The sequence below is a fragment of a genome, unplaced genomic scaffold (genome assembly GCF_019419815.1).
Source record: "Pyrus x bretschneideri cultivar Hongxiangsu unplaced genomic scaffold, Pyrus_bretschneideri_v1 Contig3, whole genome shotgun sequence".
NCBI classification, from domain to species: domain Eukaryota; kingdom Viridiplantae; phylum Streptophyta; class Magnoliopsida; order Rosales; family Rosaceae; genus Pyrus; species Pyrus x bretschneideri.
The window spans coordinates 10,337,642-10,361,999 of record NW_025999612.1 but is presented as its reverse complement, the minus strand read 5'-3'; the positions used below and the strand labels follow the sequence as shown (position 1 = coordinate 10,361,999).

Below are 24,358 nucleotides of genomic sequence, written 5' to 3'. Positions count from 1 at the left end.
CTCTCTCTCTCTTCCGCTGTTCAACGATGTAGAAGCAGAGAGAGAGACCGCTCGCTGAAGAACCATGGTGACGTCATCTCGGAAGAAAACGCTCCACTCCCTGCTGGCCGCGAAGCTCAGCAGCCTCACAATCCCGCCGTCCTCCTCCCCCTCCTCCTCATCCCCACCTCAAGACTTCGACTTTAACGAAATCTTCGGCCCCACAGCCACCACCCCCAACGACTCATCAACCTCCGCCGCCGCCTCATTCCCGCCTCCGCCTCTAGTCATCCACAACCGCTCTCACTCCTTCGTGGGCCCCTCCCCGCGCTTCACTCCCACTCCCTCCTCCCTTCCCTTCACCTCCGACTTCCTCGATTCCCAGAGCGATGACGACGAATCGGAAACCCCAATCGGAACTGAGAATCGGAATGGTGGGGAATCAGAGAAGACCGAGCTCGGAGCTCGGAAGTTCGGGCCTGCGGATTTTGAGATGCTGAGAGTTGTGGGTCAGGGCGCGTTTGGGAAGGTCTTTCAAGTGAGAAAGAAGAGCGACGGCGACAGTAACGGCGGCGGTGACGGCGGTGATGGGCTTTTTGCCATGAAGGTTATGAGGAAGGACACAATCATAAAGAAGAACCATGTTGATTACATGAAAGCTGAAAGAGATATTCTCACTAAGGTTGTGCACCCTTTCATTGTTCAGCTCCGCTACTCTTTCCAGGTACTATTTCTTAAATTTTCATTTTCTTTTAGTTAATTTTATTGAATTTAATTTGAAAATTGATAGAAAAACTTGCTGGGTTTTCAAATCTCGGTCTTTTTGGCCTCGTTTGGTGTCCCGGATTGGATTGGATAACTCGTATATTGAAGGAAGAAATGGATGCAACTTCCATATTTTGTCCCAGCTTATTGTAATAGATGTATTACTCGTTAAGGAAACTTATCCCTTCGAATCCCGAAAAATTGGTAGAATTGTAAGGGAACGTATATTGAATCTAGTGAGTTGTCTAATCGATCCAATGGACGCCAAACGAGGCCCTTGTGTACCAAAGATCCTGTCTTTACTTTCCTTTCGAAATTAGATGTTAGAAAATTTGTGTGACTGTTTGATTGCTTGCCCTGTGAACCATTTTATGTGAATTTCGTTTTGGATACTTGTAGGCTCTTAAGATTGTGTATGTTTTGTATTGACTTTGCAGACCAACTCTAAGCTTTATTTGATCATGGATTTTATAAACGGAGGGCATCTCTTCTTTCATCTATACCGGCAGGGAATCTTCAGGTAATTTGTGTTTGAATTGCTTGAAAATTGCTTTACTCTCGCTTTATGTTTTCATATGGTTTGATTTCAACTTTCTCGGATGTTTGTTGAGTAGCGAGGATCAGGCGAGATTTTATACTGCTGAGATAGTGTCTGCTGTTGCACATCTTCACAAGTGCGGGATTGTCCATCGGGACCTTAAACCTGAGAATGTTCTTGTGGATTCTGATGGGCACGTAATGACCATGCTTATTTACTCACTCTTGTCGTAGGAACATGCATTGTATTCAGATATCCTTTTCTTGCTCAGACATCTACTTTTCCTCAAATTGGTACCTGTGATGCAGGTCATGCTAACTGATTTTGGGCTAGCAAAGGAAATTGACGAAGCCAGCAGATCGAATTCAATGTGTGGCACCACAGAGTACATGGCTCCGGAAATTTTGCTGTCTAAAGGCCATAACAAAGATGCGGATTGGTGGAGCATCGGTATCCTTTTGTATGAGATGCTAAAAGGGCAGGTAAACTTGTAATTTCCCTAGCAGATAGCTTGACGTTGAATATCAACGTTGGTAAGCAACATTGACGTTCAAAATTGTGTCGTTTCATGGGTATGTTTATCGGCAAACTAGAAGCTTGTCGAACTCTTGTCTGCCTGTTCAAAATTTGTTTTGCCGCTTTACTGCAGCCACCATTTACACACGCAAACAGAAAGAAACTTCAGGAGAGAATCATCAAAGAGAAAGTTAAACTCCCGTCGTATCTAACCAGCGAAGCTCATTCTCTGCTGAAAGGAGTAAGTACATGTTTCCATATGATGTTTTCTCCCTTTTCATTTCCATTTTGTCAGATGAACAACTAAGAACAAGGGAATATTTCTCCGTCATTTTGCAGTTGCTACAAAAGGATCCGTCACAGAGGTTAGGTAACGGGCCGAACGGAGGGGATAACGTCAAAAGCCATAAGTGGTTTCGATCAATCAACTGGAAGAAGTTGGAGGCCAGAGAAGTGCTCCCAAAGTTCAAACCGGATGTGAGCGGAAAAGACTGCACGGCCAACTTTGACCGGTGCTGGACTACAATGCCTCTGGAAGACTCACCCGCTCCTACACCAACTGCGGGTGAGCATTTCCAGGGGTACACTTACGTGGCACCTAACCCGTGGCTTTCGTCGGTATAAATTTAGCTGAAGGCTCAGCTGGAAAGCAGAAAACTGGAAGAGTGAAAGGAACAGGAAGGAAAACCAGATGAAGTGAAGATGGTCTTCCAAATTGTTCTCCATGTAACGGTGAAAGTTTGAATTTAGAGTATGTTTTACCACACGCACATTTTGTTCCATTTTCAATATATAATTTCATGTCCAATGTATTAATACAAATTAAGGAGTCTTTATTTTGAGGAAAGGAGTGTCGCTTTAACGGAATGTACTTGGAACATAAGGCGGTACAGCTCGTGGCATAATATTAGTGGAGGGAAATGAAAAAATATAACCTTAGTGGAACATATTAACTATGTCGTTTACTTATATTGTAACACGTATTATACCATCTTGTGTTTCATGTACACAAATATTTCTCGACCCTTGATCTGATATCAAGGGTGGAGAATAAATATGTGTGCTTTTACTATTTTAATTTCAACTCTTGATATAAAATTTTATGGTGGATAATCATGATCTTTGTCACAATGAATCCATTTTTTGACTGGAATATTCACACCCCATTTTTACCTATCACGCTTGTTAATTTTTTATCATCAATCTTCTTAATACATTCAATCCGAGGGCTGAAAAGTGAGAGGGGCGTGTGAGAGTAAAAATGAGTGTGGCACTACTTTTTCGACCCGAAAAAAATAAAATAAAATTTTATTTATCAATATTGTGAATTCATAATGATCATTATCAAAATAATCCCTTGCCAAACTTGAAAATGCTTCTTGAAAAGCACCAACAAGTGCTTTTAAAATCCAAGAGCACCTTAGTTATTTTCAGCCATCCAAACTAAGCTTTCCACATCCCATTCAAAAAGTGGCAGTGAAGCAACCATATTTGTGCCTAATTAATCACCCAATCCATCTAGTGCCAAAAGCCGACCAAAGTCATAAAAGTTGACACCTAGAAATCCATATAGCCATTCCGATAAACCATCCACCAATGTCGTCACGTACACGTTTCTATATTATAATGTGCCTACAACAACCATGATCCATTATTGTGGGCCTTGCCACATTCTGCCCACGATAACAAAAATAAATTTTTCCATCCACAATAAATAAAGGATAAAAAACCCCTTCGTGTTTAAAATTTCTTTAATATACTCGATATTTTTACAGAGAAAGATATGAAAAATAGGAGTGAAGTCTAAAGTTGACCTCATATCGGAGAAACTTTTAAACCTTGGCTAAAATTGACAAATTTCGTTGATATCTCTAATATATCGATTAAATATCAACAAACTATCATATGACATGCCTAAAGTTCCATTTTAATTTCCATGTTTTTGAGAAAATTTCCACCATTTCCATTGACGGCAACCAATATCGATATATCCACTTATAATTCCACAAATTTGCATAACAATATTTCTACTAATACCATTTTATATACTAGCTATAACAGCAGTATCCCAAGCCAATGTGATGGAACGTGACAATGTCCCAAGCCAATGTTACATTGTTGTATGGAGAAGAAGATCGTGTTGTATCATTGGTCCCTAAAGGCCATCTTTAACCGAAGGGTCTAGAGGCCTAGAGGGTCGAAAATAGCCCGAAAACAGTCTCCAACTGAGTGCTTGGTCAAAAGGCTCGTGGGCCCCATGGGACAAAAAAGGCCAAAGGGCCAACTGGCTAGCCTAACCCAGCCAGCCCTGTGCTAGACCATAAATTTGAATGCAACGGCTAGCTGACGTCAGCTAGCCGTTATAGTTGATTTTTTTTTTTTTTTTAACAAAATTTAAAAAAAAAATTCTATTTTTTTCCTATAACTTCCTAAGCCATTAAATAACAATAAGTTGTTGCAGTTTTTAAATTTAATTTGTAGTTTTTAAATTTAAGTTGTTTTTAAATTTGGAGTAAACTGCCAATATGCCCCCTGAACAATCACCTAACTTTCGATTTCTCCCCTGAAAATTTTAATTGAAAAATTAAGGACTCAAACTAATTTTTTTGGTCGATTTACCCCTGCTGCTAATTTTTCATTCATTACATCCAAATTTCTGTTAAATGGAAGCAAGTGCATAACAAATGTGGGTAGTTCGGTGGCTTTATTCTTTAAAATAATTGAAAACCTTAGATTTCTAAACTATAAACCTATGCAAATATGTGTGATTCTATAGCTTTTGTGTCTAAAAGTCTAGTGAAGTGATGCTTTTGTCCACAAAGGAGAGTTACGTGGTGTGCACATGATAAGAGTTAACGTTAATTTGGATGAAATCTATGAAAAACTAACGGCAGGGAGAAATTGGCCAAAAAAATTAGTTTAAGTCCTTAATTTTCCAATTAAAAAGTTCATGGGGGAAATAAAAAGTTGCGTGATAGTTCAGGAGGTAAATTGGCGGTTTACCTTAAATTTAAGTTGTAGTTTTTAAATTTAAATAATAAATTATGTTTGACCCTATGACCCTCGGTTGGAGATGATTTTTTTGTTATAGGGCTATGTTTGACCTTATGGCCCTTTGACATTCGGTTGAAGATGGTAATAAATATAGCTTTGAACTGTTCATTAAAATACTAATTTCTTGAAAGGCCAAATGACTAAAATAAGTCATCTGGCCCTCCTTTGATTTGAGATGGCCTAATTACCACATGGAGAAGTTAAGACACACCGAAGTTTTAGGACGTGTTGTATCACTAGTCCAAAACGCTATGATGACATCCACATGGGGTGCGGAAGGGGTATTTTCCCTAGAAGGAACCGCTATAATGACCACTACGTGCGTTGTGTTCTCTTCGATCTTATCCCTGATTGCTTTTTCTCCGGAACCCAAATTGATACTTTTACCCCTCTACGAGGGACACTAGTGAATTTAGACCAGGCCCCAGCGAGGGGGGACCAACACATCAGTAATCCAAATGAAACAAGAAGAAAAGCAAAAATCTGAGAAAGAACAGCAGAAAAACAACACTAACAGGACATAACATTATCTTCAAGGGTCTGTACAACAAACTAAAACAAATTCGGTCACCTTAATTTACCTCGCCTTCTCTCTAAACCCGTTGTCGAATTTTTCAGAGAATTTTCATCTTACCGATTTGCTCTAAATTATAAAACATTCCCACATACCGACACTTAAGCGACGCTGATCACGCCATCCCCATTGCTGAATCCGGACATTGTCTTGAAAGCCGAATGCGTTGATGACGGTTCCCTTGAGTCCATTGACAAGGAGAGGTTGAGAGTGAGAGTTGATGTGTCCATTGTTGAGGTCGAGTTTAGATCAGACATTGCGGTGGCATGAGGGGCCGAATGAAGGGCAATTGGACGGACGAGCTTAGCCGAAGCACTATTCTCGTGATTTGCTTGTCGTAGAGCTAGATTTTCCGTAGGATTCTCAATGGGAACTGGCAAGACAGCTGGACCTACAGTCATTGGAAAATTTGGCACCATTGGAAATCCACTGGCGTTGCGAGGGTCGGATAGTGGCGGAGGAGGCAATGGATGCGACTGAGATGCGATATCTTGAAGATGTACTTGCTCTTCATCCATTGGAGTTGGAGAGACCTAACACACAAGTAAAAGATAATATCATGATAAGCCAACTTCTTCCTTCCGGTGGTTGCGAAAAAACATTGAAAAGAGCTGATTAGACAACCGAAATTATAACATCCACTCAGCAGGATAACGAATCTACAATTTGACTTTTTGTTCAGCTTTAAAACAAAGCTGAAACAATCAAAACACATAGGATTGTTCATCAGATTTGATTTGGGTTTCTTAACTTTCTCGAGCTAGTAAAAGCAATCCAAATCTTGAACATATATCATCAAAACGTAAATAATCTTACGCTCACTCTCATCGGCTAGGAGATCGCATCGAAATTTCAGAAATTGCATACATATTTCATTCACTAAAGCACTTATAAAACTAGATCCACCAATTCAAATGACTGTAAAACAACTACTTTTAAGATCCATGTAAACATATTAAGCTCCAACAAAATTCAAAATACATGAAATGGATTGAGTTCTATAGGAACTATCGGGAATTTAATTGTTACCGTATCGGTGGTGATGTCAAAGAGGCTAGATCTGCGGCGCCGGCGATTGTGGTTGTTCCGGCGCAGAAAGTACTTCTGTGCGTGGCTGGCAACCTGAGTCGGGGTGCGAGTCTTCACGAAGTTTCTTGAGATCCCTCTCCAATCTCCTTTCCCTACTTTCTGCAATCCAAGCAAGAAAAGCTTGTGCTCTTCCTCCGTCCATGGAACCCCTGATCACAACAATAAACAATAAATACACATTTTCCAACAAAAATTAACTAAATTCAAACGAAATTTCTTCTTTTACCGATATCGAATATGAACAATTCACACAGAAAAACAGAATTAGCGATTTGATTAATTAATTAGAACGTGAGAAATTCGCAAAAGATTCATACAAAAAAAAGAGCACATTTTGTAAACGATGACCAAAACATTGTTCAAATTTGTTCCATTTCTTGATCAACTGAATACAATAAACATAATTAAGCGAATGATTTAAGGATTTTTAAATAGATGATCGGAGATTATCAAGGGGAGAGAGAGAGAGTGAGTGACTGACCTCGCTTGCGTTCGCGCTCGCGATTTGCGCCAGAATTGTGGACGACGTCGTTCTCGGAAGTGTAACCGGGCGCCGCGTCATCCTTTCCGGCGGCGGTGCCGTTATTGCCGTTGTTGGAGGCGGCCTCCTGAGGCTGCTCGTACTGCGAGAGATTGTTCAAACTGACGCTCTTCCTCATGGAATCGACCACCACGCGCACGCCGAACAGCATGAATTCTCCGGCGCCCGCGGGCTCGACGGTGGAGCACGTGCCGGACGACATCTTCACCGACCGAGACTACGCCGACGTTTCGGATTGATCAGTCTCTGTTTCTTCCTCGACGACGATTGATCTGAGGCCGTACGATTCGGATGGAGCGAATGATAAAAAAGATTGGAGAGCGAGGGCTCTGCAGGTCGGTTTGTACATATATATACGTGGGAGACGACAAGGTTGAAGCGGCACCATGTGATGGATCGTCGAACGGACGGCGTGTGAAGGCTGTAAAGTTTCGGGATTCGCGTCAGATGCTAACATGTAATGGAAATGTATCTAGTCCTTACGGTGTGAGTTCGAACCTCGTCAGTAACTAATCTCTATCTAACAAAATCTATCATTTGACCTAAAAAAAAAAAATAGATGAGGTTTGTTTTGTTTGTTAATTAATTGACAAAGAACTACTTGCATTAAATTCCGAGTATGCTTACCCTTGTTATATTTTTTATGAAAATTATTATTGACATTTAAAAAAAAAATATTTTTCATTCTGAATTTTTTGTATCTTTATAAGAAAAAACACACTGGAGATGAGTATAAGATGAGATTTTTAGAAGTCGATTGGTAGAATAAGGTCCCATGCCTCCCGACCAACTAGGATGGGACTTGAAACGTCTTCAGCCTTGCACAGAGTGTTAATAATAGTTCATTTTTTTTCATATCACATTTGTACGATCTCTTTAATAGATATAAAATCCATTAACACATGTGAGTTTTATTTTCATTAAAGAAATGATACAAATATGATATAAAAAATATAGTATGACTAACATTTCTTTTAAAATCATTATTTTTCCAACATAAGTTAATGTCGTTTTATGACTTGTTTATTTATAAATAATGGGTATTCGAGTTGGATGGTGCTACATACAATCATACATCAAATTCATACATTACATTTGTGCTATAAATAATGTGTCACTTTCAATGATTAATCAAATTTCAACTTGAATTAAAGCAAATTTTGATTGGTGACACATTTTTTGGTGCAAAAATTTAATGTGTTTAGCATCATTCATTCGAGTTGTATGTTTACCTACATGAAATAGATATTTGAGCTATTTTATTTTGATTTCATTTTTCTTAAAGGAGACTAGCCGATGACTTCGCCACGGTATTCAACATTTTTGAGAGTCATGAAGACTCACAGTGGTGTTTCGACCTTCCTATATCCACTATCATCGTGAAATCCACCAAGACCATGAGTCGAACTTAGAACGTACTCTGTGGAATACAGGCCTAAAATTATTAATAGACCAAATTATATAAAAGAATAGAATTGTTTAGCATTTATCCAACGATGTTAAAATTCCCAAAATGGGAGTTGGTAGAGCAAACAAGATATATGGAATTGGTCAAAACTATTAACAAATGTTCGAGATGCTTCCAACACAGAAAGAAACAAAACTTAGGTCGCATGAAACACGAGGACAGTTGTCCGTCTAAATATTGCCCTTCAAGTATTAAATGCAAGTTCTTAATATTTATGGATACAAGAAACGGGTTAAATAGGTTCAAACAATTCAAATAACTATATGCTTTTATCCTTCGCTAATTACCATCTCAATCTTCTGTCAACATAACAAAATTCTAGCTACACCTGATATTGTTGCGAGTTGTACTTAGTTAAGATGTAAATAGTAATATGTTGTCTCACATTAACGAAGTGCATATGTAATATTAATTGTAACTCCTATATATACTTGACTTTGGATATTAATAAATATACAAGAAATTTCCAAATATTGTTATATATTTTTGGTATATACCATATAAGTTAATATTTTTTTATGTATCATCTTAAAATGTGTATATTTTTTATCACAATTCTCCTAACAATTATGGGAGGTATTTGTTGGACCCAATTCTGCACACAGCAAAGGAATGAACCAGCGAGAACAAAGACCAAGAAAGATCGTAAAACCAAGCGCCCGGGAGTTTGATTTAAGGAGTAGGCACTTCGACGATCAAGTCAGTAAATGTGGGAAATAAGTTGAATGGATGTCAAGTGAATTGAGAGAGTTCAGAATATCCAACCCTTTATAAGACGGATTGTACAATCTCGTTAGGACTCTAACGGTGGAGTGGTTCTGAGGTACTTGCTGAGAATCGTAAAGTTTTGAGATCTTATTGTAAGGGCATGAAGTATGATCTCACAATATTATATTCATGCTAATAGATGGAAGGGATGTGACAACCAAATGTTGCTATTGGTGATAAACTTGAACACAAAGATTCCACATTTCATTGGAATTTTTTTCCACAATCCAAATCATCCATACCATATGAGTTACCCTAGCTACTAGCTAGCTTGTTTAAAAATAGAAAGAGTTAGAAGGAATATAAACATTACTAGAGAGAGTCAATATTGAGACCCACTCAACCACCAACTCATGTTGTCCCTAAAAGAATCAAAAGATGAAGAGCATCCCACATGGTTTATGGCATTTCACAAAATATTATATGCTATCTGCACTCCTTTCCTTATCCAGTCAAAACCCAACTTGTCATCCACAAAACCCAACTTGTCATCCAAAACTAGACCCCAAACTAATGCACAACATTTTCTTTTTCAAGAGGCAGTCGAAATGATATGTGTTTTAGTCGTTAAATTTAATTTCAACCGTTGTTTAGATTCATTTATTTGGCGTGTCATTCTATTCTTTAAACTTATCTCTCTTCAAAACCCTAGCTTTTCGTAATACATGGAAAGGATTATAGATTTCAATCATAGCGCCATTAAAACCCTAGCTTCGCGTGTTGTAGTTTATCTTCTACGATTTTGCTTCTGCAATTCTGATTATAAAAAATTAAACCCTAGCTTCGCGTGTTTTGTTTAATTTAATTTAATAGCATCACCCAACGTGACACCCCACTTTCCAAATCTTAAATTGGTTGCAAATTGAAATTAGTTATTGATAAAACCAGCTCAATGCTAATCTTTATGCTTATGGTAGTTATCAATCTCTGATTATTTTTGTTATTTATTTTGGATGCATTATAAGTTAAATTATTAAGAGATGCTATATGGACCGTCAGTTCGAATATTCGCTTTTTGTCCACTGAAAAAAAGAGGTAGATTTTATTTCGTTATCCCTTAAGCGTACACTTTCTTTATATATATATATATATATATATATATATATATATTTATATATCATACGTCTTGTGAAGTCACTCGTTAATGTATTTATACGAAGCGAGCGTCTATATTTTAGATCTTCCTTTAAAAGATCATTTTACAAAATGTCACGCAAATCTGAAATTATATGATTGCTGAATTAAGGTTTGGATTTATTTGTAGAACCTGTATTCGTTCATTTTCTTCACTACAAATGAACATCTTAGTGATTTTGGATTTGTGTAATTTTTTGCAAGATGATCTATGAACGATGTTTTAAAAATAAACGGATCGAATCATTAAAATACATTAGAAATAAGATCCACAAAAACAAGTGTCAGATGTTAAGTAGAAAAAATGATGCCACGTATCCGCGCTATGCATATAATATATAGGTATGTATGTATAAGATAAACTAATCACTTTTATGGTGGGGTAATGGTGCTTATGTGAGCAGCTAAGATAACACCAAAGATAAGGTTTTTGTGGGCCTCCATCATGCATTGCTGCGCTCTATCTTCTTCTTGACCTCATTTGATGATAAAGTTTGATTCCACATATGCACTTAAATGGTGCTCAATGCCCTCCTTATCTATCTACTTTCTATATATGTTTAAGTCAATTTCTGGTAACCATTGTCTATGAACAATGCACACCAAATTAATCTGTACTGGATTCGAAGAATTGCCTCTAGCAATTTCGTCAAATACAATTTATGTGTACACATGTTTATAGAAAAGAAACCAGGTTGCAGATCTTTTAGCTTTATTTGGAGCAGATAGTTATGCTTATTACTGATGGTCTCTGGCTCTAGGTTTTGTAGCCCCTACCCATGCTTGTGAGTTTCGTTTTATCCTTATTATCGTTTTCTCTTTGAAGGTTTTGACATAGTCCCCTGCTTGTATTTTTATTTTTATATTTTTTTGTTTACTTTCATTATATCCATAAATTTTGGTGGAGGGGGATAGGCAGGGGTTTCTTGGTGTAACAGTCCTTACCACTTTGAGAGAGAGTAGATGCCTCGCCCATGACTATTGCTAAAGAACTAATCTCTCGCCTGATTTTTCTCCATTTGAAAAAAGAAAAGAAAAAAGCTGATATTCATAGTACAAAAATGTTATTCTTACAATCTAATTGTACTATCATTTGTCCTATCTCTCTAATAGAGATGAACCCCACATGTATTGGTGGATCTTATCTCTATTAGAAAGATAGTATAAATAATGATACAACTAGATGGTAAGCGTATCACTACTCTTCATAGTATGCATTGTTGTATGACCGAATATCTCTTTCACGAGTCATTGGAACTACTATTTTTGTTTTCTGTTTATATTACTAGAGATGGTAGTGTGTAAGACTTGAACTTCTACCATTGGTTGGAACAAAAAGCCTTCACCAAAACTACTAATTTTGGAATAAAATGGGAAATGGTAAAAAGCCAGATATCAAGTGATGGATCCCATGAAACAAAGCACTTCGAATGGAAGCAGATGTCTCTACTTCTAAACTTGGACATATATTTTTGACCTGACGGAGATAAGCGTGCTTGAATCTAAATCTGCTTTTGATTTTGTTATTCGAATCGATATGACAGTGTCCCTTTTTTTTAGGTACTTCATCACTTCAACCTTTGATATTTTTTCCGAATCTCACACTTTGGGTCTATAGATCGAGCAATCTGAAATGTTTAAGAGAAAAATATCTAAGCGTTGAAGCGAGATATTATGTGTATGGTCGACCAATAAGATAGACTGATAAAGATCGTATAATTTAAAATTAAACGGTTTGAATTCCTCGATCTTCGATATCTGAAGTTTGAGATTCGAAGAGAATCTCAATCCCAGGCAAGGAGGTACTACTTTGCATTTGGACGGTGTGATATTTCTTGACTTTTTTTTTCTTTATGTGAAGAATCATTTGGTATCTTTGTGTTCCCACGAGTGTTTTCTTAGTCTTTAAGAAAATGATGGAGCATCAAGAGAAATAAGTCACTTTTACACCGCACTATGTGATTTGCTTATTTGAAAGTTGATAAGAGATCATGAATATGAAATGGAACGGCGCACCATGTGATTTGCTTATTTGAAAGTGCTGTTAAGATAAAACGTTTTAACATGTTTGAAATAAAAAGTAATTTTGATTTAAAGAAAAATGAAAATACTTCGAAGTGCTTTCAATAAACATTTCAAATACTAATACAAATGTGCATTTTTAAAACTTTCGATGTGCGAACTTTTAGTAAATCGCTTTTGAGCCAAAGTGCCTTTTAAAAAAGCATTTCAAACAGGCCCCAGAAATAGATACATGAATAATAGTCCTACTTAAGATAAAAAAACACAATAATTCGCAATGTAACAAAATCTAATTACACATCAAAAGGAAAACTAAAGAAGCAAATACTTTTTTGTGGCTTAATTTCTTCAACTTTCTCCAAGCCTGGTTGCATATCTCGACAGCAACGTATACCTACACCTCTAGTTTTTTTGAACCCTAACAAGGAAATTCATGAACCTTGGGGAAAGAAAACACATACAAAGCCCCATGTGTGTTGTATATACGTGTGTGTAGAACTTCAATCATCCAAATCGTGTATTTTTTAAGTTATACTTTATAGAATTGAATTTTTACAAGGTTGATCTATGAATCGAAACTTACAAGGAAGATGATTCGGATCGTAGAAGTTTGATGTGATGTAGACCCCACAACTAATTTTCATTCCCTTAAATACTTTGTACGTGAATCTCCCAAAGCCATCGTATAACAGCTATGATCCCACCAGCGACCCTTGAGCTCGACACTCTTGGAATCTCCCAGAAAAAAAATTGGGGTGGGTTTTTCGGTTGTATTGAGGTAAGAGCATCCTCAATGGGCGCTTTATTCTCCATGAGGCTACCATATTTCAAGCCTTAGTAAGAAATTTTATCCCTAATGAGTCGGAAAATAGGGCTAGATCCATCACTTGGGTTAGCAATTTCCTTTCTTGAGTAGCATAAAATTGGGCTACATCTAACCCCAAAAACTAGTGGGTCCCACTAAAAAAGTAGCAACCTAGGTGAGCAAAATTCTATCACTATCACTCTCACTCTACTTACGAATACACTTATACTCATCTTTTATTCTTCTTTTAATTCTTGTTTCTTACATATTTTTCTTGCAATTTTGCTAATTAATTTTGAGAAAATTGTAGCAATGGTTGCTCAATTTTAACTAAATTGGAACAATGGTCCCTCAACTAAAAATCCATGATTAGTAGTCCCTTAACTCATCAAAACGTGCAGTTATGGTCGCTTTTGTCAACTTTGTCATGACTCATGTTGGAATGATCATTGCTATAATTGAGTTAAAGTTGAGGGATCATTGCTCTAATTGGGTTAAAGTTGAGGGATAATTTCTCCTATTGGATTAAAGTTGAGCAACCATTGCTACAATTTTTTTCATTTCATTTTTCATATTTTCGCCTTGATTCAGCCTATATGTGTGGCAAGTGACTTTAGTTGACAAAAATGACCATAGCTGCACGTTTTGATGAGTTAAGGGACCATTGGTCATGGATTTTTTTTTAGTTAAGGGATAATCGCTCCAATTGGGTTAAAGTTGAGGGACCATTGCTACAATTTCCTCCTAAAATTTCAAATTGATTTAACGTTCAAGGTATTAGTGGGTGAAATTTTCAAATATTTTTTTTCAAATATATGATAGTAACTTCCAATTGGTGCTAGGTAAATTGTTGTATTGTACGTGAAAATCAAATTATTTCAAAGGGCCAAGCAAATGTTTGTATTTTCAATGGATGAGATTGAGATAATTCTCTAATCCAACGAACGGTTCATAATTGATGAAATCTAACTTTATTAGAATTTGAACTTTTCTAGGTTGAAAGGTTCATAAAAAAAATTTAAAATAACACGTCCAAAAATCAACTTAAGAGAAGTTAACACACATTAAAAAAAATTAAAAATTAAAAAAAAAAGTTATTGCATAATCAAATTACTGTATAAATAAATATATATAACCTCATATAAAGCTAATAGCCCCTCATTATGAGACATTCTTTTATAAAGCCTGAAAAATTCCTCAAAGCTCTAAAATGAGTTATATCCACCACTTTTCTAGCCGCATAAAGCCCCACACCATGGGACGCTCAAATGCCTTGGAGGTTCACCTGAAAGCTGGCCTAAATGGTTGAGAACACTAGCTAGGGTAAAGAGCGGTGGCTGCAGTCGGCTGAAAGGTTCCGGGGTCTAGCTTTTTCTTTGCCAGATTTGGTTATATATTTTGAAAACAGAAGATAAAATATTGGTCTAATTGAATTAATAGTTCCCATACTGATAAAGTAGTTAGAAAATAGCCTTTGTGGTGAAAAAACTAGGACCTATGGTAAAATCTGTTAGAATTTATGTCCAAAATTTTACCTCGAAAATAGTAATACATCAAATTTCGGAGAGAACTTTCAGCCCGGTACATCAAGTGCAACGAAAAAAAAAAAATTTCCAAACCAATTATAATATGACAAATGTTGTACTGTACCGTGTTTGCAGCACGCTAAATGTTTTTTTCCAAATTTTGCAATATTAATCAGAAATATACTGCGTCTGATTGGTACATAAGCTTTTAAGGTCGTTTATATTGTGAAGTGTGAACTTGTCTCCAAAGATTTCCTCGACGCAAAATTCTAGTGTACATTTACACATGAAAAAGAATAACCTACCCCTACAAAAACACAATCCTCGCCGCTTGAGGTCTCTTACACGGGTAATCCAAGGACCAAAGCTGACTTCGTATCAAAAACTGTAAACAACGTTTAACTGACCTTTTTCGTGGTGAGGACCGAAAATCATTCTCCGTCAAACTGAAACTGAAACTCTAAGAAATCAAACGGTGAACTTATCGTGAAGCAGCATTCCCGTCGTTCTGATTTGGGAAAAAAAGTTGGTAAAACATTCAAAACCTGTTAGCTGATGATGAGTATATCGAGTGTGTATTTAAACCGGGCTTGTCAAAAGCTCTGTTCTTGTCCTAGTTCTTTCATCCGAACTGGCATCATTATACCGTCCACTATTGACAGCACTGGAGGATGTCTTTGTTCCTGGAGGAGGAAACGGAGAGTTACTTAACGTGGTTATATTATTCCTTTCGGACCCCTCCGTGGATGGTTCAATGCTTGATAGAATCCGCTTGAGCTGAGGGCGCTGGCAGAGTATTCGACCATTGTTCCATTTTGGGAAAGAAAAGGATGCTGGCATATTATCCTGCAGAAATGTATAGGCAGCCTTGCAATAGGTAGTTCTTGTGATATGGAGCTTTTCTCCATCTTCCCTCGTCTGATCAAATAAAAAACACATCACCCGTAGTCAGACAAGGTGAAGTATGCAATACCAATGACAAAGTTACAAAAACCCTAAATTCGATTTGTAATTCCTAAATATAGCCTTTCACGTTTTTTTATTCTCACCTACCTAGACCATATAAATCCTAGCCAAACCAGACCATATAATCCCAAAGCAAGTTTTGATCAAGTAGGCTTTTAGAAGAACATCAGAAAAGAAATTGCACAAAGGAAAGAACAGCTTACACTACGACAACAGTTGCAAGATGGGGTAGATCCTCGCCATTGAGGAACATCTCATACATATTGTTTAGCCAAACTGACATTGCTGTATATGCACCACCTTGCCACATCCTGCAAAATGGTCAACGTCAAGACTGAAATAAAGCTAAGTAAGAGAAAGACCATGTCTAGAAAGAGACAAATTCTCCAATACCTGTGCACATCAACAGACGCCACAAGTTTATTTTTACGAAAAAGTTCAGGAAAAAGCCCCCGCTGTGTTGCTTCATTAAGAACTCGCACAGCTCTTTGTTTCTGACCCAGCCACCAAAGTGCTTCCAGTAGAGTGTTGTAGAACCTCATTGCCAACCAGCATCCCTCAGATTTTAATTTGTCAAAAACATATTCTACCATCTGCCAGTTAGAGTCATCATCGTAGTCTCCCTTGATCATCTGCCCAATCACCTGATGAATATTTGATTGCCTGTTTGTAAGCATCTCATTCAGCAACTCATAGGCATCATCCCACCTGAAAGCAGGGAGCCTAAAAGGTAAGACATCACAAGACAAACAAATAAACTTTGTTTCTATAAAAGTTTCAAAATCCCATGGACCAACGATACTTATGCAAGCTTCAAAAGCAATCCAAGTAGCATTGATTTGAAAATCTCCAGTGACCGGTTGCTAAAGGCTATAAGATTAACAATGTAGTGAATGGAGAATGACGGGTTGAGCTTTAACCATACTGCACGTATTTATTGCCAGTCCTCTTAGTTGTAAGATTCTGGGATAGAGAATGTAAAGGATGTATTGTCTGAAGCAGTGCAATAACATGGATTCTTTAATAATTAAGAACTTAGGAAGACTGATTTTTCGATACTAACCTAACATAGATTAAGAACTTAAGACTGGTAGGTTAGTTACTGAAATTCAGTAATCCGAAATCCCTTACTGCCACTTCTTTTAGCAAATACATATCTTATCCATTGGCTTAAAATGGATGGTTTAATTTAACAAACGAAAGCAAAATATTGTGCAACTATTGCGTGAATACTGACCTGTCACTCCTTGCATAAACAGCAAGCATCATGCAGTAGCACATGACACTTGGTAATATTCCTGAGGCTTTAATCTCTTGGAAGTGCTCCTCACACTCATTAACAAGACCTGCAACGCAGTAAACGCTTAAAACTGCCTCAAGGGTCCACTCATCGGGTTCACATCTTGTCTTTTCCATCTCAACGTATGCCTTGATAGCTTCTTCAAATTGACCACCTTGCCTAAAAGCTTCTATCATGCCATTTACTGTATGGACATTCCTGGCAACACCAGCCTCGCCCGTTATCAACAAGACTGCTTCAGTTTCCCTGTATAATCCACCTCTTGCAAATGCATGTATCAGCGAGTTGTAGCTTTCAACTGATGGTTTGCTTCCCACTTCATTCATTATGTTGAAGGCAACAAGAGCTTCGTCATACAATGCCGCTTGCCCATACGCTTCAATAACCCCTGTATAGGCCTGGGTACTAGGCACTATTCCTTTCTCGTGCATGTGAAGTAAAATTTTCTTGGAATCCTCATGGAGTCCTCCCTTTCCACAAGCATATATCAGCCCTTCGTACGTCTCCATATTGGGCTCAATTTTCTCCTCCACCATATCATGAAACAAAGTCACTACCTCCTTAAAATACCCACCCGCCCCAAACACTTGTATGAGAATGTTATACGTAGCTGCATCTGGCACTGTATTGCTCACTTTCATCTCAAGAAAAAGCTCCCGAACATCATCATACCTTCCATGACTCCCGTACAGGTTCAACAAAATACTATAAGTGGCGGCATTTGGCATACACCCTGCTGCCTGCATCTGCCTAAACACACCCATTGACTCTCTAATCGACCCCAATTGTGCATATGCCTCTAGTAACACATTATACGACGTAATATCAGTCAAATTCCCTCCAGCTTCCATCTCTTTAAGAAGCTCCGAGACTCTCTCGAGCTTGTCCAATTTACCAAAAGCTTCAACAAGGTAACGATACGTGGTTATATCCGGAACAATCCCACCCTCATTCATAGTCCTGAACACCATCTCCGCCTCATCACCTAACCCTCTACCAGCACAAGCACTAAGCAAAGTATTGTAAGTAACAAGGTCCGGCTGTATTCCTTCGTGCCGCATTTCGGCAAACAATCCTAACAACCCTTCCCAATCCAACCCACCTCTTGCACAAGCATTGAGCACAATATTATAAGTCAAAATACTCGGCGAAACCTTATCTTTCTTCATTCTATCAAGAAATTCAAGGGAGGTTTCGTACTGACCGTTACGCCCGTAGGCATTGATCAATGCGGTGTAGCTGAAGACGCTGCGGACCACGCCCTGGCTAGGCATTTCGTCGAACACCTCGGCGCACTTATCCAGCAGCCCCTCACGGCCGAGCAAGCTGATCATTATCGTATATATGTGCTCGTTCGGCTTGCACCATATCTGGCGCTGCATATACTTGAAGAGGCGGAGCGACCGCTGCCAATCACCGCGCGAGGCAAACTCCTTGAACACCAAAGCGAAGTCGTTCAGCGACAGCTTGTTCTTGAAAATGTCGAGGCACCGAGCGATGCTTCCGCGCGGAGGGAGGCTACTGAGCTTGTTAATTAAGGTTTCGACGTCGTAGCTGTACTTCCTCTTCTCCACCGTCACCGACGGGTTCCCGAGGATGAGATCCTTCGGCTTCGCCCTGGCAGAGAACGCCAGACGACGGTCGCCGGAGAGGAAGTTATGGCGGACGGATAAGAATCTCCGGTGCACGGACGAGTCCGGGGCCTTGATGACGACGGTGAGCTGGTGGGACTTGGGGTTAATTATGGAAACTGAGGTGGATATAGGCGAAGAGCTGGAAATGGAGAGCGTGGGGGAGAAGGACATTTCGGTAATTAAGCTCGCAGGAGCTTTCGGAGCTTCGGATTGGATTTTCTCTGTGAATTTTCTCGAGAAAGTTACAGGAGACAGCAGAAGAGGAGACCGGGTGGGAAGGACTGAGCTTGAAGAAGGACACGTGGAACTGGTTGTGGATAATAGGGGGAAGAAAGCGGGAAGAGTTAGCGGGTCGTGTCAAATTTAAACCAGTTCTGTCGCACGACGCATTTCAAAGCGCTCCCTTTCCAGAGAGATTTTTAAAAAATACCACATGTTATTATATAAATTATAAAATATATGTATTAAAAAGTTAATAACTTAAAAATAAAAAATTTCACCACTTACATAAAAATGTGGTGTACCACGGATTTAGATCCTCTTTGGATCTCTTCACTGAGAATCTCGAGGATTAATGCATAGTAATTGTTTATTCAAAATTATCCGGTCATAATTTTTTTATTATATTTTTCACGCAAAACGAATTTACTTTACTTTTAAAAATATAAAAGCATTCAATTGTGGCAGCACAATCTTTGATAAACGGTTACTATGCATTGATCCTCGGATCCCCAGTGAGAGGATCCGAAAAGGATCTAAATCCGTGTACCATCCGTATTCTCGTCACAATAAAAAATTTCTCTGCACCAAACCCAAATGCCTGTCATTCAGCCACGTGTCTGCTCTCAACGTTCGCGCCTACTAGACGTCCACGTCACCACTAGTGGGACCGAAACCATGGCGCGGGACCCACAAACTACAAGGGTCGCAACTCAAAATTGCGACCAAAAAAACCGCACCGAGTATGCGCCGGGTCAGGGGTCGTGGCAAACACCCCAATTCAAGGAGGGTAACGAGGGCAAATCGGTAATATGGTAAAGACATTCAGTTCGTAACAGACAGCTGCTGCGAAGTGAGGGGGCAAACAGAAAAACGTCCGCGTCTTCTTCTTCTTCTTCCTTCTTTTTACTCAGGACTCGCAAACGACTTCGTTTTAAGCCAGTGGCGGCGTCGGGATTGTATGCATTGACGGAAATGGGCGAGTCCGAGGTTGTTATTTCGGAACTAACTACCTTTTCTTTTTTTGGTTCTATGATCTTGTATGCGTTCGGTTTGGTGTAGGATTTCGTTTGATTTATGTTTGTTGGGTTCTGGGTTTTGTATCAGAAATTGACGGCGCTGAAGAAGGCGTACGCCGAGATAATCCTCGACACGGCGAAAGAGGCGGCGTCGCGAATTGTGGTGTCGGAGAGGAAAGCTCTGCGGTTTCAGAGGGAGCTCTTTTCGGCGAAAGACGAGGCCTTTCGGATGCTTCTCAGGCTCAAACAAATGTTGGATTCCAAGGTAACATGTTTTGTCTCAAATGGGGACTATGGGATTGCTTATTTTTGGTCTGTTTGGGTGTCGGGTTTGACCGTTCTTGATTTTCTGTTGATCGAGTAATGAGGATTTTGCAGTTGGGATTGGTCAAAGTTGTGTTTTTGTGAAGTGAGTTAGTGTGAATTGTTGTTTGGTTAAGGTTGTGTTTTTTCTCAACAACATATGATCAGTTGTTTTGATGAAGGATTAGATTTCTTGTTATATTTTGTTTTCATTTGAAAGGGGATTTCTTGGAGAAAAAGACATGCTTCTTGTTAATTTACTGATGAAATTAATCGAGGGGGTGATTGATTTCGCCGTGTGTTCAGGATGACGAGGCAAAGACGATGTCTTTGAGTCAACAAGAAAAGATTGACGAACTCGAAGCCCAGCTGCAGGAAGCTGAGGATATAGTGAAGGAGCTTAGGGAAGAGTTGAGTGAAGTGCAGGCTCGACTGGAGAAGGCGAGAAGTAATCCAAGACAGTCGGATGAGCAAAATTTAGAGGGTAATACTGCTGCTCGAGGGTCGATAACATCGCAATTGAATTCAGTTTCGAATGGGACGTATAATTCTCTTAAGGATAATTACTGTGCTTGTAATCCTGATTTCGTGTCGCTAGTAATGAGAGGTAAACAGCCTGAGTTATACAGAAATGGATGCACTCAGAGAATCGCGCATTTGAAAGAAACCTGTTGGATGAAAAATTCTCTCTTTCCGGACTTGTTGATGATGGGAAGAATGGAACATTCATCAGAGGAGATGATGAACATCTGCATAAAACCCCTAAACCGAATGGTGATAATACAAATGGGGTAGAGGAGAACCCAAAACTGAAAGTGAGGCAAGCAGATTGTAGCCATATTCAAGCACCTGCCTTTAAGTCCTTCCAGAAGAAGAGAAAGAGAGCAGCTGGATTTAGGAGAAGCAAAGCTCCCTCATGCAGGTATCTTGATCCTCATCAGTTGATGGAAATGCGCCAAGTATCTGATTTCTCGTGCTCTAGAACTTCTGCTTCCTCACTCAATAGCAGTGTTCTCACAGATAATGCTTCAAAGAAGTCTGAAGATGAAGTTCAAAAAGTCAAATCATCCATTTCGATTCCAAAACTGCCCTCGGATACAACTGAAATGAGTACACAGTCCGAATGTGCTAATGTTACTGAAAATGATAGTGGTCAGAAGGCAACAATGTTTGTTGAAGAATCCAGATTGACCGGGCAGGAATGTGTCTCTGCCGAGAGTCCGGTGGTTCTGTCATGCAAAAGAGATGTTGAGAAAGATTATCCGTTACATAAGTCAAATACGAAAGTATCCAATTTAGATGATGGCACTGCTAGTCAACCTGAAAACAATAAGTTTCTCAAATATACATTCTGCAGAAAGCGCAAGAAGGGCACGCTAAACAACCCTGAAAGCAAGTCCCTTCTTGACAATGACACTTTGGAAAGGAAGACAGTCGAGGAACAAAATGGTTCTCTAGAGCCACAGAAGTCAAGCTTGTTGCTCAAATCATCTCGGGACAGTCGACGACTAGCACAAGTTGCTCGTCAGGTAGGGATAATCATAATATTAGTGTTTACTTCTTGTCATGTGTGTTTTTTTCCATGCATGTGTGCTTGTGTCACCTCTGGCTTACATTATTTGACACGAAAACTACAGGTCGAATTAGTAAAGTTATGCAAGATCCAATTGTCCTTCTGTTCTTCCCGAAAAGATTAAGTATGCCTGTGTTACCCTGAAAAATATTGTGAATTAGAGCCGAACTCAAGCTGGTTCGATGTTGAATGCTGTGTGGCGTTGCCATATCAATATCCTGGAATAAGATGCCAATGACCGTAGTTGTGTAATATCATCGGTCAACTTGTTCACATCCCCAAAAGTACTCTCGTATATGCACCTTGTTTTAGAGATCAACCTATATGTGTTAATAAGATTCAAAATTTTCACCAAGAGATTAATATCTTTTCATTAATGATCAATTACCATGTCGAATCTCCTATAAGTTTTCTTTGTCATGTTTTTCCGATGCTCGAAGATCATCTTTGACTGCAGCACACTTGTAGATTAATATCTTTTCATTAATGATCAATTACCATGTCGAATCTCCTATAAGTTTTCTTTGTCATGTTTTTCCGATGCTCGAAGATCATCTTTGACTGCAGCACACTTGTCCGTCTTGTTTGTTTGTTTCACTGACGTTTCAGATGCCTCGAAGAGATTTGCCTCCGACTTTTTTTTGGATCTCCAATGGCATTGTCCTTATCTAGTCGTCCACCCTTTATTTCACCTTGTTAGGTTGCCTACATGACTTTCACCATGTTTTCGGTTTATCCCTAATCTTCTCAAAGTTGATAAATACTCAGCCTGAGGTTTTCTTTGTTTAGTAGACGGCGTAAATGGTCTGAGGATCTTGTAGCCTTGAATAATTTACTTGTTTTGAAATTGGATGAGAACATGGGAAGAATTTTACTTACTGATACCTCCTGCATTTTCTGTTGCACAGCTTATATCTTTGTCGGAGAAGAAGTGGTGGCAATAGAGATATCGATGGACTGCATACCAACGGCGAGGATTTTGACGTCGAGTTAGAAACAAAACCAGATCATCTTCCTCTGCAACAAAGACTTAGAAGAATGGATAGAAAGATCCATTGTCGAGGAACAAGTGTAGATTCCTGAGTTAGTAATAACATATACCATATATATAATTGAAGGTAAAATGATTGGTTTTTTTTTTTTATATATAATTGGGATTTACCTCCTCTCTTACTCGTTTTGGTAATTAGATTTTGGAAATTACTCATTTGCTATGCATCCACAATGAAACGGTGGCTTACTAACCCGAGCAGCTTAGGACATACATAATTCACCTATACACCAAACGGTTGTCAACAGACTATAGCACTTTTACAAAGTCTTTGAGGCTTTTTATGTTGGAAGCACTTCTGTTCATAAGCGTTTCAGCTAGAAGTGTTTTTATTCTAAACACATAGCAATTTAAAAAGCTCGGATTTTCCAAAGAAAGATCATAAGGTGCTTCTCCTAAAATCACTTTCACAATGCATAAAGATTTATATTTTTTCAACTAAACATAATCAAAAGCATTTTTTTATTATCATAAAACACTTTTAGTCGTTCCAAAGCCAATTCCAAACAAACCCTTCACTAGTACGACGAGGAGCTTGCACGCCTCGCACTCACGCACAGACGATACCAAAAACTAGCGGGGGGAGAGAGATGGGGATAGTAAGCAAGGCAGGGGATTGGGCATTCAAGGCGTTCACGGCGGGGCTCGGCGTCACCAACTTATACCTCGCCGCCACTTTCTCCGCCAATGTCTACAAAGGCCTCGCCTGGCACAAAGCTCAATCGGTAACTCTTGACACCTCTCTGTCTCTCTCCAACTAGGTTTTGCTTTATGTTCTCAGTTCCTGTGATTTGTTAGCTATGTGATCTTGTACGAAGCATGAAAGATCGTCCCTTTCTGTTTAAATTTTGTAGCCATTTTCGATAGTAAAAAGCTTTTGAACCCATTCACCCCGGCGCACCAGTAAACAATAGGTCTCCGCCTTGCTTTGTTCAGAATAGTGGCAATCCAATGTGAAAGACGGCGTAAATTAGAGAAGGGTTGGTTTGGAAGTGTTTTAAAGTGACTGAAAGCGCTTCCAGAGCACATAATTGGTGCTTCTTGCATGAAACACTTTAAGTGTTTTTCCAAGATTCACTTATATTTTTATTGAGGATTGGTTCCAAAAATATTTTCACCAAAAACGCTTTCAGCTATTTCAACAACACTTCCAAACAAGCTCTAAGTCAATACTAGTTTATGCGGTGAATTTTGTATTGGTTGAAGTGCAATTGGTGTGACTGTTATCCCATTCCATTAACAAAATGGACAACTGCTTCTGCAATATAAGAAGCCAAGAATACCACAACCCTATTAGATTTGTACATCCTTTCGATTGAAACATGCGATAACGCCCCAATTTTCATGGAATAGATTTTCGGAGTTGTGTCCAAGTGCTTAAGATGCTCTTCAAATCTATCGAAGTGTTCTCTTCTCATCAAAACTGTGAAAACAATATTGTTGACAATATAAGGGCTTGTTCGGAACTGTCTTTAAAATAATTGAAACCGCTTATAGAGAAAATGTTTTTAGAT

The 24,358-nt window shown here is 38.8% G+C and overlaps 4 protein-coding genes across 4 annotated transcripts; 2 read left to right on the top strand and 2 right to left on the bottom strand.

Annotated features, from left to right (window-relative positions):
- The first annotated feature begins 30 nt into the window (after window positions 1-30).
- On the top strand, window positions 31-2,745 carry LOC103958799 (serine/threonine-protein kinase AtPK1/AtPK6). The gene is made up of 6 exons (XM_009371122.3): window positions 31-703; window positions 1,182-1,264; window positions 1,359-1,479; window positions 1,591-1,764; window positions 1,932-2,039; window positions 2,138-2,745. The coding sequence occupies exons 1-6, from the start codon at window positions 65-67 to the stop codon at window positions 2,420-2,422; spliced, it is 1,410 nt and encodes a 469-aa protein (XP_009369397.2). The 5' UTR covers window positions 31-64; the 3' UTR covers window positions 2,423-2,745.
- A 2,610-nt stretch (window positions 2,746-5,355) lies between these two features.
- LOC103958803 (transcription factor MYB1R1) lies at window positions 5,356-7,418 on the bottom strand. The gene is made up of 3 exons (XM_048589947.1): window positions 6,997-7,418; window positions 6,456-6,664; window positions 5,356-5,959 (listed from the first exon to the last, which is right to left on the bottom strand). Exons 1-3 carry the CDS (start codon window positions 7,256-7,258, stop codon window positions 5,528-5,530), a joined length of 903 nt encoding a protein of 300 aa, XP_048445904.1. The 5' UTR covers window positions 7,259-7,418; the 3' UTR covers window positions 5,356-5,527.
- Window positions 7,419-14,953: 7,535 nt separating this feature from the next.
- On the bottom strand, window positions 14,954-19,063 carry LOC103958801 (pentatricopeptide repeat-containing protein At1g74850, chloroplastic). The gene is given in 5 exon segments (XM_009371124.3): window positions 14,954-15,651; window positions 15,654-15,697; window positions 15,949-16,056; window positions 16,139-16,453; window positions 16,983-19,063. Coding segments are annotated over 5 exon segments (2,628 nt in total). The 5' UTR covers window positions 18,851-19,063; the 3' UTR covers window positions 14,954-15,358.
- A 664-nt stretch (window positions 19,064-19,727) lies between these two features.
- On the top strand, window positions 19,728-22,966 carry LOC103958800. Its single transcript, XM_009371123.3, has 4 exons — window positions 19,728-19,888; window positions 20,006-20,182; window positions 20,527-21,749; window positions 22,702-22,966. Exons 1-3 carry the CDS (start codon window positions 19,874-19,876, stop codon window positions 21,013-21,015), a joined length of 681 nt encoding a protein of 226 aa, XP_009369398.2. The 5' UTR covers window positions 19,728-19,873; the 3' UTR covers window positions 21,016-21,749; window positions 22,702-22,966.
- The last annotated feature ends 1,392 nt before the right edge of the window (window positions 22,967-24,358 follow it).